Genomic DNA, 20,849 nt, shown 5'->3' with positions numbered 1-20,849 from the left:
AGTTGATTTCTCTGAGCCCAAACATGATGCTACTGAAAAAGCAGTGTTTGGTCTGTTAAGACTGGAGATCAACCACTAGCTTTACTATAATTTACTAAAGTAATGAAACCCTGTGAAGCCTCATGGAGACAAAGAGCAAATGCCATTATATGTATCTTTCAAAGTCAATATGCAAAGGCAAGAGTACTATCTACATGTACTATATCCTGATTTACCCCATTAAAATCAAATGGCATAGAGCAAAGGACACTGACATCAAAAATAATAAATGTGTTGGTGGGAATATAAATATATGGTATAGCCACTGTGGAAAATAGTAGGGAGGTTCCTCAAAAAATTAAAAACAGAAATATATGGTCAAATAATTCCACTACTGGGTATTTACCCAAAGAAAATGAAAACACTAATTTGAAAAGATATATGTATCCCTATGTTTACTGCATTTTTTATAATAGTCAAGACATGGAAGCAACTTAAGTGTCCAATGGCAGATGAACGGATAAAGATGTGGTATGTGTATGTATGTATGTATGTGTACACACAGGAATAATATGCAGCAATAAAAAGGGATAAGGTCTTGTCATTTGCAACCACATGGATGGACCTAGATAATATTATGCTAAGTGAAATAAGTCAGAGAAAGACAAGTATGATTTATGATATTTTTGATTTACTCATGTAGAATGTAAAAAAAACAAATGAATAAACAAACTAAAAGCAGAATCAGACCTATAAATACAGAGAACTGATGGTTGCAAGAGGGAAGGGGGATGGGCAAAAGGGGTGAAGAGGAGTGGAAGATATAGGCTTCTAGCTATGGAATACATCATCGGAATAAAAGGTACAGTGCAGGGGATATAATTAATGATATTGTAACAGCGTTGTATGGTGACAGATGGTAGTTATATTTGTGGTGAGCCATAGCATATGGTATAGAGATGCCAAATCACTATGCTGTACACCTAAAACTAATTAACATTGTGTCTGAAATATACCTAAATAAAAAAAATTAAAACAGAGGTGCCTGGGTGGCTCAGTTGGTTAAGTGCCTGACTCTTGATCTCAGCTCAGGTCTTGACTCAGGATCGTGGATTCAAGCCCTGCACTGGGCTCTGCATTGGGTGAAAAGCCAATTAAAAAATAAATAAGTAAAAACAAAAAAATTAAAATAAAATTACTTCCATCCTTTGGAAAAATAAAATAAATCTAGGGTTTTTGTCATTACCCAGCTGTGAACAAACCACTTACTCTCGGAAAACCTTACTTTTCTAAGCTCCAACTCTTAATTTCAGTTCAGGTCATGATCTTGTGGTTGGTGAGTTCGAGCCCCATGTCAAACTCTCTGCTGTCAGTGCAGAGCCCACTTCGGATCCTCTGTCCTCCTCTCTCTTTGCACCTATCCCACTCACTCACTCTCTCAAAAATAAACAAACATTAAAAAAAAAGAGAAAAAGGTAGACAGACATTGCTGTTATAAGCTGAATTGTGTACCCTCAAATTAAATGTTGGAGTCTAATCTACAGTACCTGATAATGTGAGTATATTTGAAAGTAGGGTCTTAACACAGATAATTAAGGTAAAATGAGGTGAAATGTGTGAGCCGTTATTCAATATAATTATTGTTCTTATAGGAAGGGAAGATTAGGACACAGATAAAGTAAGACCCTATAAGGAGACAGTGAGAGGAGGCCATCTGCAAGTCAAGAAGAGAGGCTTGAAGAAATCAAGAACTTGAAGAAATCAAACTTGATGGCACCTTGATCTTTGACTTGTGGCCTCCAGAACTGTGAGAAAATTAATTTCAGTTGTTAAAGTCACTGAGTCTGTGGTATTTTGTTATGGCAGCCCTAGAAAACCAATACAACTGGCATTTCAATACAACCAAAGCAGTAATTCACATACAGTGAAATAACTAATAGCTAGAATCAGGTCTCCTAATCCAAAGCTATTTAAAAAGAAAACCAATAAAGGTTGCCTGGGTGGCTCAGTGGGTTAAGCATCCAATTCTGGCTCAGGTCATGATCTCGTGGTTCGTGAGTTGGAGCCCCACGTTGGGCTCTGTGCTGACAGCTCGGAGCCTGGGGCTCCACTTCAGATTCTGTGTCTCCCTCTTTCTCTCAAAAATAAATAAACATTAAAAGAGAGAGAGAGAGAGAGAGAGAGAGAGAGAGAGAGAGAGAGAGAACACCAATAAAAACAAAAGAAAACAGAGAGAGAGAACCAGTAAGTACTATATAGTGACCCAACATGAAAAGGAAGATATACAGCTTGTCTACAGGAAAAATGATTAGTGCAAGGGAAAAGTATTCACAGAAGTTTACAACAGAAATCATCAGAAACAACTGAAATGCATACAATTATGGAAAACACTTAATAAAAAACAATAGCTGTTAATGTCTATTGTGCCAGGCTTCTTAGTTTTTATGTTATCTCTAATTCTGACAATCATATGACAAGGAGATGTTATACACATATTAAAGTTAAAAATAAAATTAAGAATTCAGATAGATTACCAGGCTTCTACAAAGACACAAACTGGTATGTAGCAGACACATGCTGTGACACCAGATTAGTCTAATGGCAACTTGTTCTCTTTTCAAAATACTATTCTGTTTTCACATATCTCAACTGAACAATGATACAATACATACTACAGGAATGTTGTGTGGCCATCAAAATGGCTAAGAAAACTCAAAGATTGACTGACAGCCTATAGATTTAAAAATTTCTTCTTTTTCCATATTTTGCGTTCTAGGGTTTTCTTTGATGAGCACAGATAGGCTAAAAATAAAACACAAGAACTCTAAAAAAATTAAAATCATTGAAGTAAGTCAAAGACTAGAAAATGAGTAAGCCCTTCTTTCAACTTGAATGATATATTAAAAAGGTATACAGGGAGACTTTTTAGGTTTTCTTAGGGACCCAGAATTTAAACTTACCACACTGTGGTTTCAGACCATATTCTATTTTTGAGTGAATAGATTTCCTGGCTTACCTTATGGCTTCTGAATCAATGTGCACAGGTGCAATTCTTTCCAACAGAAATTTGACCATCTCTAGAAAAGGGTTTGTTGGCTGCTTAGGATTTGCAAGTTTTCGAGCTATTTCTCTCTATAGAAGGGAAAGATTTTACCGTAAGTATGATTCACATTCATATTTTTCAAAATAAAAGTGACTATAGGTATCAAAAGCATTTAAAGATTCAAAACAAGCAGAATCTGCTTTAGACTTGACTAAATTTCTGCTTTAGACCCTGACTAGAATTATATACTCATTAGGTTATCACTGCAAAATCTGTACTGTGGAGGACAGAAAGGGGATAACATTGTGTGATTTATGCCTTTTATCCTATATTTCTCCCATGAAATTATTGCTTAGTAAACAATCTTTTTTAATGCTCTTTCAAAAAGTTAACAATTAATACTTTCATGGGTATCTTTTATTAGTTTATTTCATAATTTGACAGAATATTATGCTTTCAGTTAATGATTTGTCTTTTTAAAGAGGGGGAGATTCATAAGTATGTAATTATTTATAAAATTTTTAGTTCTGGAAAAACATAGGTGATTCCAAAGATGGTGGCATTACATCAAATAGTTCCTACAAAGAAAACATGTTATTGCTGGAGTTTCTAAAGAATATATTGGGACTTTATTAGAGAGCCTGATTCTCCCAAAGACAAGGTTAAATTCACAAAGTGCTGGGCACTGGGGGAAGAAGTTTAATCACAAATTTAATCAACACAATTTAATCAACATTTAATGAATATTTCTGCTGAATAAATATAAATTTTGGGTGAGAAGATAATGCATATTAAAAGTACATCCCAAACTATAAAGCAGTAACAAATAGTCACTTTATATGTTTTTTCATAAAAAACATAAAAAAATATATATTCAGGGGACAAGGGAAAAATGAAACAATTTCTACTATAATTTCAATGATATCTTGACACAAGTTAATTTTATAAAGACAATATTAAATTGGATACCATCCATGTTTCTCATTAGAGTGTAAGTCTCGGGAAAACTTATTAGTCATTAAGAGATGCTTGATTTATTTTGCAAACTATAATTAACTTAGCAAAACTTTAGCATTTGAGAAAATAAAAATACGTTAGTCAGTGTTCAGTCCTTACATACTTTGCTCTAATCCACAGGTATACATTTTAAATCTGAATTTAAGTACAGTTACTATCTTTTGAAATCAAATTTGTTTTGTGCAGGTCTCCCCAAAAGGGGACTTTTTTTTTTTTTATCCCTAGCATAAAATTTAATTGCTTTAACCTAAAATAAAGTCAGTGATCGTTTAATAACAAATAAGCCTACTGGAAAATTGCTAGGCAAACTATACTAGTCAGTACCCTGGAATAGGTTACTAAAAAAGAAAAAAAAAAACTAGGCATTAAGAGAGACAGTTATGGTACTAGAGACAAGCATAGAAAAAATAAAGGAAATGCTAAAGGGAAAAAGAATAATTCACAATTATATAAACCTAGTAATAATAACATATAAAATACACCTATGTACATAACAACACTAGATATAATTAACTTTTAAAACCTAATGTTTTTATATTCCAATAAAACCTTACATTTAAGTAATCTTTCATAATAATTATTGTATGTGATAATCTTAAGTGATACTGGGAATACGCAGCAAGCCAAATTAGTTTGCAGCAACAAAAACCAACTAGTTTGTAGCTCTGTTTTCTTTATGCAATTAAGAAAAAAAAAACAAAAAAAAAACAAAAAACACCCACACATACTTCCAATGCACAAACAGAAACATCTAAGACCAACAAGAAGTTTCATACCTGACAAAGCTTCAAACAGAAGTAATCATATGCAATCATTTTAGGAAATGACAGCAGAATGAATAAAGAAAATGAATTCTTTCTGCATCTCTGACAATGTTTCCAAAATTTCTCATCAACTATGCTAACACTGCAGATTGATACTATTACTGATACATATTTACTAGTCACAGAAATTGTTTAGTATATTAAGCACTCTTAAAGAATGTCAAACAAATAAATATTCCCTATTCTCAACAAGCTTATAATTTTTTAATCCTGTTATTATAACACTAAAGAGCTTAAAAATTCTGCATTTATATATCTCCTTTGTTCTTCATATTTTTCCTTTCTCATTTTGACAATAAAAAATATAAATGTTTGTTAAAAAAACTGTACTCTTTCACATACACAGTAAGTATCTCCTCTCATATACTTTGCTGTTTTCCTAATCAAAATGTCTCCTAGATTTAACATTATCAATTTTCACAGCTGGAATCAGTAAACTAGATAAAGCATAATTTCTCACAAGAAGCAGCTTCTAAAGGTTTAACTTTCATGATTCAGTGACCTGTTCTTTTCAGTTCCTAAACGTAATTCCAATGTGTGTGTATGGAGGGCAGGGCGGACTTCCCCCAATCAACAAGCAATTCTCCAAACACCAGCAGGGTGTCCTACAATTCAACTCAATTCCGACACTGTCTATCCAAGATAGGATTGGTTCCCACAGGTTAAGGGTTCAGTCTTAAGGGACTGCCTCCCACCCCTGCCCCTGCCCGGGTGTAAGCCCAGGTAGTTACCTATACTTCCGACCAACTGGCTGTAAATCTAGGTTCCCGTAACCCCCTCCTTCCTTGGGTCTGATTAACTTGCTAGAGTAGTTCATGTAACTCAGAGCAATATTTTACTTACCAGATTACTATAAAAGGATATATAACTAAGGAATAGTCAGATGAAAGAGATGCATAGGGCAAAGTATGTGGAAAGGACAGGGAGCTTCCATTCCTTCTGTGAGTCTGTCACTCTCCCCAAATCTCTACATGTCCACCAACCCGGAAGCTCTCTGAACGTTGTCTTTTTTAGTTTTTATGGAGGATTCAATACATAGGTTGATTGATCAAATCATTGGCCATTGGTGACTGACCTCAGTTTCCAACCCTCTTATCATGTAATTGGCTCCAGAGGCAACCAGTCCTCATCCTTAGGCCTAGTTGCTAAAGACACCACATTAACATAACAAAAGACACCTACGTGGCTTTCTGCACTTCGGTAACTTAAAGGGTTTTTACTTCTGTACCAGAAATGGGGGACAAAGACCAAATATATATTTCTTACTATAAATCACATCACCCCTGTATATCATTCTAACTATAGAAAGATTAAATTAAAAGAAAACAGGAAACATTTGATGATTATTACTAAATAGCATGCATTAGCATCTCTCTCCCTTTCCATTCTTTTCTTTACCTCCTCCAGGAACTATACCAACCAGTCTTGTCTTGAATTCCAGACTTCTAAACACAACTGCTGAGAGGCCACACATTGTTATCTTTTTCTATCCCTCCAATATCTTCTCCAATATCCAGTTACTGAGGCTAGAAATACAGCCAGTCATTCTTGATGTAGTGGGCTAATCCCTACTTACATAACTGTTAAGATTCAATTCAGGAACCACTTATTCTCGAATAAGCTATTCCAATTTCCACCCTGGCCTGGAATGGGGGCTGTTCCTTTGTGTTACAAAGGACATGATTCTTTCAGAATACTTATCACGCTATATTCTCTATTGAAATATTTGCCTGCCTCTGTCACCTAAACTACAACCTCAGTGAGAGACTATGTATAATACAATTTACTAAATTATGCAGTGCTTTATAATGGTGTAGGCTTGATCAAGGGACAACCCAAAATTTGGCCTTCAGAAGATACAATGCATATTCAGATAACCCTGTAGAAGGGTTTTTTAAGGTGTGATCTGTGAAGTACTCTAGCAGAATCACTTTGAGACCGTTAAAAAGATGGAGATTTGTGATCCCTTTCCACTTATTTTAAGAATTGCCAGTGTTTGTCATGTATATGTAGTACCACAAAAATTACCATTTATTTACATCTTATGGGGTAGCGCAAAGGTCTTATTTTAAGTCATACACAAAATTTCATTCCATCTTACTCTAACAATCTCATGAGGTTGATAATATTTATAGATGAAGAAAAGGAGGCTCAGAAATACTGAGTAACTCACTAACAGTCACAATGGTAGTAAATGGTACAGCTGGAATTTAAACCTAGGACTGTCTCAAATGCTCCATTAATAAGCTTCCTGGAAAATCTTGAAATTTAGGAGCCATGGTCATGCTAGAGCATCAAATAGCAAGCAGAGCTCATGCTATAGCAAATATGTGATCCTTCTCTAGAATAAAGGTGTGGAAACTCAATACCTGAAGTCCAAAGGGAAAGCAAACCTGAACAGCACACACTGCAATACCACTGCTCATCCTCTCTCACTATACCATCGTGTATATATGTAGTAAGCCATAGTATGGGTCTATTGTTATTCCTTGCTCAAAGTATTAGATCTCCATTCCTACAAAACTCTTGTTACTGAGTAATGTTCACTTCTTGAGAAGAAGTGATTGTCATTTAGAAAAAAAGGAAGTGGTGATACATACACATTAGTAGGGGATAGAGAGAAATTCTGAGAATGAAAGCTACACAGAATGACAGAAACTAAATTTTGTGTATTTCTTTATTCTTTTCTTCTATTTCAGAATGAAAGCAGCAAGAAAAAAGAATGTGATAATAGAGGATGTATATAACTAATACCAGTAGCCCTTGGGGAGAAGGACAAAAGGATATAGATATTCTGGAAAATGGCAAAAACTAACAGTGGTGTTTTCCTGAGTGTTTAAAGAGTATTATAAATCCTATTTTATACTCAATATACAGATAAGTTAAATAATGTGCTCAGAATACACAATGCTCATGTAAAAGCCAGAAAACAAATTACTGTGAAACCATTCACCAAAGAAAACAAACTAAAAAATGTGAAGAGTCTTCTAGAATAGACTTCTATTAGCTATTCTGTGGACCATTACCTAAAATATCTTCAGAATAATTTCCCCTCCAAAAAAGTATCATCACCTTGCTCTTTCCAGTGCAACTGCAGTCTCATCTCTACTTTCCTGGTTGCTAAAATCAGGAGCACTGATTGGCTACACTGCATGGCTGTGGTATTCATCCTGAGATATTTTGGTTACAAACATCTGTTTTGCATATACTTTTTGGATTTAGAAACTTTTAAATATTTATGGTCTGACAAATAGTAGGAATTCATGTTATTGCCATTTTTTCAAACTCAAGCTTAATTTCTGTTTCTCTCAGACCAAAAACACCACCTGATTGTTCTTTCTCAAGGTGCACATTTGTTGAGCAGTACTCAGTTTGAACTGGCTCTTCTGGTAAACAATGGAATGTATAGAAAGAACACAATTGTGGACTTATGATAGATCTAGACTCTATCTGAAGCTCAGCCACTATCACCAGATGTAAAATACTGGATAAGAAACCTTAAAATTCAATGTCTTTATTTGTAAAATCAAATGCTTAAACCAACTATTTCTAAGGTCTTTTCAAGCTATTTCATTCTATGATCCAATTATATTAGTTGATGCCCTGCAGGACACAGCACTCTGGAGCTAGAATTCTAAATCTCAAAGAAGTAAATGAAACCTTTAAATGTTTTCGGCAAACCACTCATTCAGAAGTGCAAAGGTTGAGGGAGTCTGGGTGGTTGGTATATCCATATTCCCAGACCCAAAAGAAGAGTCCACTGTTCTCTTCCCTAACTTGGCTTCCCCTCATCTTTTCCTAATTCCTGGTCTTTTTAGATCCACTTAGTGACCCAGTATCCCTAGAATGAATAAAAAATACCTATACCATGCCTTCATACCATTTCTTATACACATGTATCATAGTCCTCATCCCTTTATTACATAATTATCCCACTCTAATTCTTTCTAGAACAAAGTTAGACATAAGTATCTGAAATATTTTTTTTTCTCTTATTCATCTCTGTAAGCCTAGTCCCAAACATAGCAGTTGTAATATATGCGCTATACCACAGAAATACAATGTATTTAAATCCTAAAGGGCCATGTATTAGGACACACACTCTCTCACTCTCTCTCTCTCTCTCTCTCTCTCACATACACACACACACACACACACACACACACACACACACACAATCTTCTAACGATCCTGTGAGGTTTTCACACATAGATGAGAAAAATGAGGCTACAAAATATTGAACTTACTAAAGGTCACACTGGTAGTAAATGGTATAGCTGAAATTCAAACACAAAGCTCATAAAATGCTGAATAAAAAAATGGATGAAGTTCTTTCCTGATATTTTCAATGAATACTGGTTTTCTATAAAATAAAGAATCCAGGAATAGAATGAAGACAAAAGCCTAAATGGGAAATTACCTTCTCTATAAATGCATATATGACAATGTAACTGTTGCTAATTTATTGACAAGGGTTATCTCCATCCTAATACAGAAGTGAAGAAAATGTATGCACACACAAGGATTTAGAAAGTTCTATTTACATTAACAAATGTCTACTAAATGCAAAGCATACTGTCTTGCTCAATTCCTAGGACCAATCTCCCTAGCTTAGTTCTCTAGTGTTTTCCCTGGAATTTGGCTGAACACTGGTGAGACAACTAAGCTGATCACAGATATACTCCTGAGTAATTTAGAGCTCACATTATAGTTAAATTAACACAAATAATTTATGTAAGGCAGGTTTTAATGAAATATAAATTTCAATAAGCAAAGCTAAAAGAACAAATGTACAAGTATAATTTACTAACCACACAAACATCTGCCTGTTTGCAAGAACAGGTTGGACTGATTAATAACTCCAGCTGGGACCGCAATTTCTCATCATCACCGAGAACCTGGTTAAATTTCTTCACAAAATCTTGTGCTTTCCCAGGGTCAGGCAAATTCTCTATAAAAATGAAAGAGAATCAGTATTATAAAAGAAAAACTACTCTGCTAAACTCAGAGCAAGCTCTCTTAAAAATTATGCTGGATTATTTTCTCTTACTTGGTATTAAATTGTCCCATTGGGTAAGTTATTTGCCTGTTTTGATGTTTATTATGTTATATACGGAATGAATAAGCAAACTCACTTGCTATGGTCATCAGTTTTCCAAACATGGCAGAACAGTTAGCCTCTGACTGAAATTTAAAACAAAAAGAAGTCATATGAACAAATTTCTGTAAGAAAATCCAAACTCAATATTATACATTTTTTAAAATTAAAAAAAAAAAAAAAATCATCACAAACCAGCCACCAGAAAATCTATACCAGAAGTTGATAACAAAAAATTGTGGAGTAGCAACAACTATTAAGTCAGGACAAACAGAAGGAAAGGTGATGTCAGAAGGAAGGTATTTAAAAATTAAAAAAGGAATATACAATTTCCATAGAGAAAACATCTTGCCAGAAGATTGAACTGAAGATAACTGAAACAATTATCATACCAAAATTACTGTGAAACCATACATCAAAGAAAATTAACTAAAAATGTGAATAGGAAAAAAAAATTCTTCCTGAATAGTTCTATTATCTATTTTATGACCTATTACTAAAATAACCTCAAACAAACAAACAAACAAACAAAAAAAAAAACAACTCAGAAAATCACCTCCTTTCCAAAAAGTACTTCTGATGCTCGCTTCAGCAGCACATATACAAAAAGTACTTCCGTATTGTCCAACACAATAAAGTATGAAATTTGAGTAATTTGGATCAGAAATTGGTAAACTATGGTCCTACAGACCATCTGTTTTTATTAAAGGTTTGCTGAAACACACACTGTTTATTTACATACTGTCTATGACTGCTTTTGCAATTTTATAAAGGCAGAGTTGAGAAGTTCACCAAGACTTCATGGCTGGCAAAGCCTAAATTTTTACAACCTCATCAGTTACAAAAAAACTTTGCCAACCCTTGCTTTAGCATCAATAGATCTTTGAAGGGTCTCTGTCTATGATTCCCTAGTTAAGAACATCTATTCTAGCAACACATTGAGAAATATATTAAGAAATTATTCAAGTTTCTTTCCCCCATCTTCCAGAAAACATTGGGCAGAATTTTTTTGTTAATTTGACTTTGGCATATTTATAGGATTGGTCCTGGATTTGATACTGACTCTATACTGAAGGACCAAAAAATCATGGAGTAAAAAAAAAACCATGACTTTATATAGAATTTTATCTTGAGACTTAATTCTAATTATTTGAAAATTGATGAACTATGTATAAATGCTTAGTATCTAAAGTGATAAACTAGACATCACCATTTCTTTGCTCATGCTAGAAAATAAAATTTTGTTATATTCATTTACAGTGAAAATTTTGTTTAGAAAACTACAGAAATTATGTGTAACTGACATTTGGAAAATACTCAAAATACTTTTTGCTTGCTTCATTATATGTAACTAGAGAAAAACTGAATAATGACCATAACAAACTATTAATTTAAACAAATCATGAACCTACTGTAGGTTGCTTGTGCAAATCCAATAGTTCTCGTACATGACTTCTGAGCATGTTCTGACACTTCCACATTTCATTGAGAGCTCTGTTAATAAAGTTGTAAGCATGAAAAAGAGATAATGTAATATAACAATTCTGGTAACTACTCAACCATCCTACTTTTCTTGTTGCCTTGTATAAATACACCATGCTTGTATATCTACCTAAAATTTTAAGCACCAGCACTGACATTTATTTATTAGGATTAAGACAGGTTAGTTTAAAAAAATTTTTTTAAACATTTATTTATTTTAGAGAGAGACAGAGACAGAGACAGAGTAGAGGATGGGCAGAGAGAGAGGGAAGAGAGAATCCTAAGCAGGCTCTGCTCTCCGTGCTCCACTCTGTGAATGCAGAGCCTAATGTGGGGCTCAAACCTACAACCCGGGAGACCATGACTCGAGCCAAAATCAAGACTGATGGCTCATGACTGAGCTACCCAGGCGCCCCAAGACAGGTTAGTTTAAAATGGTAAACGTAAACCTTCTTATGAGAAAAAACATTTGAGAAGTTTAGGAGGATGAAAAAAATCTTTCCAGGTAAATGAAGGGACTGAAAGACATTCTAAGCAGAGATAGCTAGAATGTTCTGGCATAAAAGATAAAATGTCATCAAAATGCCTGCAACAAAGGAAACTTAAAAAAAATTTACAGATTTGGAACACAGACTATGAATGGAGTAGTATCAGGAAGCTGGAACATACTGTAGAAAAGGATCAGATTGTAAAGGCTTTTCATGGCAAGCTAAGACATATGTATGAAAGGCTGGAAAAATGAACTTCTTAGAAATGATGTAGATTCAAGGAACCAAATTTAACTTGAGTGTGTTTACTCTAGACTACGCTCTCTATGAAAGCAGATTTTCTTCTCTCACAAACACAGTCCATAATTCCAGGTGTCTAGAGGACCTCTGAGATATTAGTCTATCTTGGAGTATTGTTTGCCAATATTCTGAAATATAAACAGAGACTAAACCTTAGGCCAGGGATTTACTATCTACAGTGAGCATTAGGAATCACTCACAAATTAAAAACAAATGATGGCTAATGCCTCCTTACACGATGCACTAAGGATACTACGTTACTTCTGTAGAATTTCTGCTGAAAATGTATAAACTTAATCTAATAATGAGGAAACACTAGATGAACCCAAATTGAGGGAATATTCTACAAAATAACTGGACTGGACTATGCAATACTCTTCCCTAGTCATCAAAGTCCTAAAAGACAAAGAAATAGAGAGCAATGGCTTCAAGTTAAGAGACCAGACACATGACAACCAAATGCAATCTGTAATACTAGAAAGGGGGGAAAAAAAAAACCCATAAAGCACATTAATGAGACAACTGAGGAAATTTAAATACATATTAGATTAGACAATAATATTGTATCAATGCTAAATCTCTTGATTTGTCAAGAATACTCTGGTTATATCCTATTCTTAGGGAATATACATTGAAATATTTAGGGGTAACGGGATCTAATGTCTGCAAATTACTCTCAGATGGTTCAGAAAAAATATTTACGTAGAGATAAAGAAAAAGTATATGCAAATGGCAAATGATAAAGCAAATGATGAATCTGGGTATAAGGACATCATAATGCTCTGTACTATTCCTGCAGTCTTTCTGTAAATTTGAAATTATATGAAAGTTAAAAGATAAATATACAAAATATACACATATTGTAATAAACACACACACACACACACGCTGAGGTTCTTTTCAGAAGAACCAGGTATGTCAACAACAGGACTTATTCACTTTTTAAAAAGCTTTATTACAGTGGAGTGACCACATATCCCAGTGGCCTAGGACAGTTAAAGTTTATATCAACTGTCTGATGAAAAATATTAATAGTGCCTTTCAGTCTTAAAAATATCCCAGTTCAGACTACCAATCATATGGTCATTCTACATAGAGGTGATCTGGATATACTCTCTTGCTAAAGAAGTAGTACTTAGTTGTTAGACATAGTATTGTAAAGCTCCAATAGTGTAATTCAGACTCCAGTCAACAGGCAGACAAAAGTAATTTTGACATGGGGATTTCTTGGAATCCCTGAAACGATATATATATTACGGACTCAGGTGCCAAAATACTATCTATGTACATAGGAATATTTTTGCTTTTAAATTTACCTGAACTTGTGAAATTTTTCTCTATAAATATTTACCTGAGGTTCCTGATTCAACTAGAAGAAGCAACAACCCCATCAACAACAATTAGATAAGGTGAAGTAATTTTATAAAATCTTTACTCCAAACATTCATTTAAAAAGTAACTTACTTGACAGCATTTGGATCCAAACTAGCATATAAATAATATAAGCATTTCATTCTCTCTTCTGTTTCCAGGTTGTGGGGGACAAGATACTGAGCAAAGATTTTCTCTACCAACAGTCTATGAAACAAAAAATACCCACCAATAATATAATTATTCTATTTTTTAGAAGCAACAGGCATTTTATATTTTAACCATCTTATGCAAAAATATCAGACCTATACGTGCAAATGGTGATGCCTATATGTGCAAATATAATGGAAAATATTATTATGTGACTGGTTCCTTTTCTTGGAGTACAGTTGTGGGTTGGGTTTTTTGGTTTTTTTTTGTTTTTTTTGTTTTTTTTTAGCAATCTCTATGCCCAACATAGGGCTCAACCCATGAGATCAAGTCGCATGCTCTACCAACTGAGCCAGGCAGGTACCGTGGACTAGTTATTTTTAAACTTACAGCTAGTTGCGATTTGTGACTTTACTTTTTGTCAGTGTGGAACATTTGTTCTAAAAGGGTCATACATTACTCCTAAATACAAGGTGCTAGGCTGTTCCACCTATTCTTCTTCATCAGTCCTGATCTATAATAGTAAATTACTTAACACTACACATAAAGCTAACAATCAAGAACAGCTAACTGTCAAAAACAAAAACATTAACTTCCTCTAGTTACAGTTCAACTCTTTTCCCCGTGGTGTCATTACATAAAATCAGAAGGATCCTCCTTCATATTGCTTCCTGAAAAGTTAGCTTTTCCTGGGCACATCTGATCTCTCTTCTCTTCACAGTCTAAATTCCTTACCAATACTGCAATAACTTTCTTGCTAAGCTTATATTTATTATTCAATATCACTGGAATAAGAAAATACAAGAGATCCTCATTTATCAATGAAATGCACAGCCAATGATACCAAAGCAGTCAGTCTAATGCAACAAAACATTGCAAGTATTCTGCAAAAGCCAAAATCATCACTGCAATTCAAAACAGAATTACAAGTAAAACTTGAAAAATGAAAACAACCTAAGTCCTTATCACTAGAAAAAAAAATTTGTAACTAAGTTGCCATATCGTGATCTTTTCCCAATATATACAAATATAGAATGTTATACACACCTTAAACTAGTATGCTATGTATCAATTATACCTCAATAAAAAAAACGCCACAGTACTACCTCTATTAATATTTACAGTGTTTCAAAAAAGGAAGCATAACAACTAGCAGTTACTGAATAGTGCTGTATTGCCAGGCATTGGGCTAGGGAGCTCTATGTTCATTTTTTAATTTAATCTACATTACAATCTTGTAAGGAAAGCTTTATTATTACTCCTTTTTTTATTTTTTTATAAATTTTTTTTTTTTAATTTTTTTTTTTTTTTTCAAAGTTTATTTTATTTTATTTTTGGGACAGAGAGAGACAGAGCATGAACGGGGGAGGGGCAGAGAGAGAGGGAGACACAGAATCAGAAACAGGCTCCAGGCTCTGAGCCATCAGCCCAGAGCCCGACGCGGGGCTCGAACTCACGGACCGCGAGATCGTGACCTGGCTGAAGTCGGACGCTTAACCGACTGCGCCACCCAGGCGCCCCTCCTTTTTTTAGATAAAACCAAGATATACAGAAGATGGTTGTGCAAAAACACACGTCTAATAAGAGGCAAAATGAACATCTGGCCTCTGGTCTGACTCTGAAGCCCGTGTCTATTTCATTAATTATGCTACTTGACAATTATTGCTAGTCTTATTTAAATATAGTATGTATAAATACAATAAAGTGATTTCTAAATTTAGAAATAATTATAAAATAGAAGTAAATTATGTTAAAAAATTAAAAGCATTTTTATATTCAACCATTCTACCAACATATTAGACTCACTTGTCATCGATGCTATTCTGATAATAAATATGCAAAAGCTTGTCCTTTATCCAGCTGACTTTCTCTGCAGCTTCTTTTCCTGCTTCACCATGAAGACAGTATTTCTTATAAAGCTGAGCAAGACCCATCATAGCTTCTTTTCTTACTCGCCACTAAAAAGTATAGTTTATGGAATGAGTGAGATACCAAACTTTAGAATGCTAATCTGTAAAAAATTGCCATTTCTTCAACTAGGTTGTACAATCAGACTTACATGTATATAAACTAGCACAATATTTATTTTCCTAAGCAACAAATTGCTTTACCAACACTGAACAGGTTCTTATTTATAAATCTGACTACTTTAAAATTTGTCTAATGCAAATACTACTACATCAACCTACCAATTTTATTTCCCTCACAGCCAAGCCATCAGTAGTTAAATCTTACAGAAGACTTCATTAGATTCTGTCTTAAAAAATGTGCCCAAGTTTTAGAAGTGATTAAAAGGTAAAAGAGAAAGTGTGTGATTTACTCTGCAACCAAAAGCCCTATCATCTGGAATGCTGTATCCTAATTAAATTTCTTTTGTTATTAACTCAGAATAAGAAGAGCAAAATTTAATATCAAGATCTTAGAATTACAAAGTTGGAAAGTACCTTAGCAATCATCTTAAGTGAACTTCCTTACTTTATAGATTAAATGGGCAAATGATTTACCTAGCCACATACTACTAGTTACTGGAAGACTCTTTGGGACTTCTAGAGACTGGAACGGTTTACTAGGAGGAAAGAAAGGTAGTAGGAGGAAGGTAGATAAAAAAGGAGACTATAAAAACCTACAGTTAGAACCATGATAGTGAGATGTAGTAAAACAAAACAAAACAAAACAAAACCAGAAAAGATATTTATCCCAACAAGTCAGAACATATTATCTTTGGTTTATTTACATTAATATTTCTTTATAATTTTTTGTAAAATTTCCTCATTTTTAGGCTATTTAGTAGATGAATGAAAGTCTGTCCCCATACAACAAGTAATGGATGTCGTGTGACATTTCTCACATGAAACCAAAGAATGTAAGCAGTGAAATCTAAAGATTAAGTCCTGTCCTCACATTTTATAGAGGAGAAAACAAATTTCAGAAAGGCTATACCCAGGGCCATCTAATTTATTACACCAAAATCCAGGTCCTTAAAATGTCTAGTAGATGCTATATGACCATACCATGCACCCTCAGGAAGATTAATTTATTTAACTCCTTCGGAAAGTATAAACATTTACAGAAGCTGGAGCGAAAAATTACTAAAAGGAGGAAATAACACAAATGGTAATACCTTAAATCAAGTGTGTGTATGGGGGTGGGGAGAGAGTTACCAGCTAATCACTAGGTAGGGTATCATTTCATTTAAATTAAAGCCAAGAGGAAAAACTTGTTCAAAGTTAGAATTACTGATACAGCTGAATATGTTCAACAGTGCCCACTTTACATATTTGCCTCCTCTATTTTAAAAGAAAGAATAAATACCTCTTGCTATATTTCATATCCAAGAAATGTAGTTTTACTCTGAAATTATTACTAAATGACACTGGTTTCAGGAGGACAGTGTGTTTTAAACTATGCATCAAATAAAATAGCACACTGCAAAGGCAACCTCTGTTAAAGATGTTAGTAAGAAGCATGTCTAATCAGCCTGCCTTGCATGTCTGTCTCTTGCTTATAGTTGACACTATTCCTTAGGAACCACTTTTGTTGTTCTTAGTACTACTCTTATCAACCCATGTTTTTAACTGTAACCAGAGAGAGGAAATCACCCAAAAAAGTAACTAAAGAACTATCATTTCTGCCCTTAGCTTAGCAAAGCAATACAGAAATATCATTTTCATATAAAGTAACATATTCTTTTAATTCAATGAGTGATAGACCCAGCTAAGTTTATATAACATGTCAATTTTGAAAATGCTAACTATAAGAAAAAAAAAAAACAAAACATAGGTGATCAATCACTATTCTTTTGAAACTCATCATATAAGTGAAAAGGTAAAATAAAACTTTAATTGAGCTGCTCTTTTTTATAAAGGTAGGCTAGAAGACAAACCCATGCCTAATATCTGAAAAGCTATAGAACCCAATGTATTCATTTGTAAAGGTAATTATAAGATACACAGAAAACATAAAAATTTTTGGATTTTTACTTAGTACTGTATTGATTTGAACTTCACACATAAAAGTTTTAGGTATACTAGGAATAATTCCTATTGTATTTAACAAACACTTTAAATATAGCAAATTACAAAAGAATAAAATTCCTCAGATTTTACCCGTTTATCCAGTGTTCTTTCCCTTACAAAGCCAAGTAGCTGATCATTCACTAAGGCAAGGTCTCTTTTGGCAGCTGTTATTATAGTAACAATGACATCATGACGAATTGCTTCTTCTGGATCATGTGATCTAACTTTCAAATATTCTGTAATATAAGAAAAAAACTAAAGCTGAATGTTAGCTATGATATTTGTCATGTTCAGAATGACAGAAAAAACCAATGCTTTATGTTTTTATCCATACCAAAACAATGTTTGTAAAATGTGGCATGAATTAAAATAATTTCATTTTTGAGGAGGCAATACCCTACATAATCACAAAATAAACTAGACCACACTAGGTAGCTATTACTGCAAAGTCACATCTTAATAAAGAATGTATTTTGCCTCAACTACTCTGGAAAAGTCAAATCACAAAGCAATATCTGATTTATATAGTTCAAAACTTAAGTTACAATACCTCTTTTTTGGTCAATACCATTTTGATAAAAGCATGTATTTACTAACACCAAATAAGTGAGTTCAAATGCTCTAAGTTCAAGTGAAGAATGAGAAAATCTAGTCTACTCCAGAAGATACTTTCCCACTTACTATTAGATATGTTACTATATTTAATTATCACATAGGTATAATGATTTGTGCCAAATCCAATGTCTACTTCCTCAAATTACGATTTCCAAAAAATTCCAAAGGATTACAATATGAAGATTTCAAATATAATTTTATTGTACAAACATAAAATCATTTATAGTTCATGACTGATAGAAATCTGAAATAGTGTCAGAGTTAAAACCTATTCAGAAACTAAATTTAAGATCAAAGCTCCCATCTAAATGTATTTGTGTAATTGCTCCCATATTTGTAATAAATCAGCCAGCTTACCTGTGAGATCCTTTGCTAAATCTGGGTGATTCATTAAACAGTGGCTGGCAAATTTCACACTTTCTAATCGCACAGGAACGTGAATGTCATTAAATCTACATGGAAAAAGTTGCTAAAGATTAGTTGTAAAGGCAACATAATTACTGTCAAATAAGGTATATCCACATTATATAAATGGCTGTTAATTATTATGACAGTTAATGGGTTCTGAAGGTAGAATATAAAGAAATACATATTTTCACAAAAACATTTTTGAAAACAGAATGTTTACCACACCAAAACAAACAAAAGTATAAACATATCCCTCAACCCACACTATCTAACTCTGTAGTGCCCCAAATTTAACAGCCTAAAATGATACAAAACAAACAAAAAATAAATATTTAAAACCTAAAAAATCTACATGAAAAAAGTTTATAGAGGGAAAATACTAGGAGGAATAAGAGGTAGAAAGCAAGAGAGAGGCAGATCCAGAAGTTCAAAGATGATTTTATAAAATGCTTGTGTCATGCTGCCTTACAACAAAAAAGTTTCAAACCCTCCGATAAACTTGTATTTAAATGCTCTTTTAAAAGGTCTAGTACATTGTAAAATTGCAATAAGTATGAAACACTTCATGTAGATCCACAAATGTAAATAAAGAGTTAAGCTCAGCAATTCTCAAGTTTAAAATTTATTATGGGCAATTTAAAAAACATTTATTAATTATAAATAAAGTGATTCTAAAAAGCAAGAAATATTTTTATTTTTGAAGTAATCTCATAAAATAACCAATTAAAGTTATTTAATAAACATTTTATGTCCATGGCCTTTTACTTCCTTAAACAATTTTACTTTAATAAATCGTGCATTTAGGATTTATAATTTTATTTTTAAAATAGTTTAAAAATATTTATTCTGAGAGAGAGAGAGAGAGAGAGAGAGCGAGCGAGCACAAGTGGGGGGGATGGGGTGCAGAGAGACAGGGAGAGAGAGAATCCCAAGGCGGCTCCGTGCAGGGGTCGATCTCACAAACCATGAGATCATGAGTTTGACGCTTAATTGACTGAGTCACCCAGGTGCCCCTAGGATTAATGATCTTCTAACTGCCAGAAAAAAATGAAAACATTACCATTTATGACCAAGTAAATTACAAAGTATCAAAACACTTACTGCTAAATAGCTAAGGTAAATAATATGGTAAAACTGGTAATACTTCTTTGTTTCTATGAATCAGAGACTGATTATTAGATATAGCAGTGAATGTAAAATTATGAATATAAGAAACTGCTTACAGCTGATTTAGTTTTTACAAGTGATTGTTTTGCTATAAATATAAACACTGAGGCAATCACAAGGACAAAAATCACTCTTCTGTTTACTGACAAGTACAGTTGCTTCATTATCTCTAAGTTCTCATAAAATCAAGTTTCATTATTCAAAATAGCATTTAAAGACCTTCAGAATGGTCTGTTCTGGGAAAGTAAATTAAGACTGTCATTATGTCAGTGTCAGAGATTTCTCAGATTTGTTTGTTATACTGTAATATTTAACTTACAATTATTATAATGAATTTATCTTAACATAATTTCTAAGCCCACCTTCTGAACCAGTTGAATTGATAAATCTAAAATGTTCTCCAGAATACTAACAGTAAAAACTGGCTTTTCATGGTTTGAAGCAAAGCAACATGTACAGGGAATGCAACAGGGAGTCTGAAAAATTTCATATTTTTCAACCTTACCATCATGTTGAATAGAATCTAGTAATTCTAGATTCTTAAGAAAGAACATTAAAGGCTATCTGAATTGGGTGCCTGGCTGGCTCAGTTGCTTAAGTGTCCAACTCTTGATTTTGGCTCAGGTCATGATTTCATGGTTCATGAGTTCGAGCCCCACATCTGGCTCCTGCGCTGACAGCACAGAGCCTGCTTCGAACTCTCTCTCTCTTTCTCAGCCCCTCCCTGTTTGTGCACTCTCACTCTCTAAAAATAAATAAATAAACTTAAAAAAAAAAAAAAAAAGCTATCTGAATGAAGAGCAATTATTTTCAATTTCAAAGTCATACAATACCACATTAGTTCACAACATACATCATTCAATTAGATAAGCTACAAACCTAAAAGATAAA

The 20,849-nt window shown here is 33.6% G+C and overlaps 1 protein-coding gene across 3 annotated transcripts in view; it reads right to left on the bottom strand.

Moving 5' to 3' along the window:
- PDS5A (PDS5 cohesin associated factor A) overlaps positions 1 to 20,849 on the bottom strand; it is a 141,190-nt gene that overhangs the window by 59,441 nt on the left and 60,900 nt on the right. For all 3 annotated transcript variants that reach the window (XM_045474986.1, XM_045474983.1, XM_045474984.1), the window contains exons 10-17: positions 18,741 to 18,835; positions 17,859 to 18,004; positions 15,559 to 15,710; positions 13,696 to 13,809; positions 11,374 to 11,455; positions 9,999 to 10,047; positions 9,675 to 9,814; positions 2,996 to 3,111 (exon numbers count right to left, since the gene is read on the bottom strand). In XM_045474986.1, the coding sequence (XP_045330942.1) occupies positions 2,996 to 3,111; positions 9,675 to 9,814; positions 9,999 to 10,047; positions 11,374 to 11,455; positions 13,696 to 13,809; positions 15,559 to 15,710; positions 17,859 to 18,004; positions 18,741 to 18,835 (894 nt within the window). The remainder of the gene's footprint in view (positions 1 to 2,995; positions 3,112 to 9,674; positions 9,815 to 9,998; positions 10,048 to 11,373; positions 11,456 to 13,695; positions 13,810 to 15,558; positions 15,711 to 17,858; positions 18,005 to 18,740; positions 18,836 to 20,849) is intronic.

This window comes from Leopardus geoffroyi, chromosome B1 (assembly GCF_018350155.1).
Source record: "Leopardus geoffroyi isolate Oge1 chromosome B1, O.geoffroyi_Oge1_pat1.0, whole genome shotgun sequence".
In the NCBI taxonomy this organism is placed as follows: domain Eukaryota; kingdom Metazoa; phylum Chordata; class Mammalia; order Carnivora; family Felidae; genus Leopardus; species Leopardus geoffroyi.
Note: the sequence above shows the minus strand (reverse complement) of the source record. Positions and strands in the feature narration are given on the sequence as shown.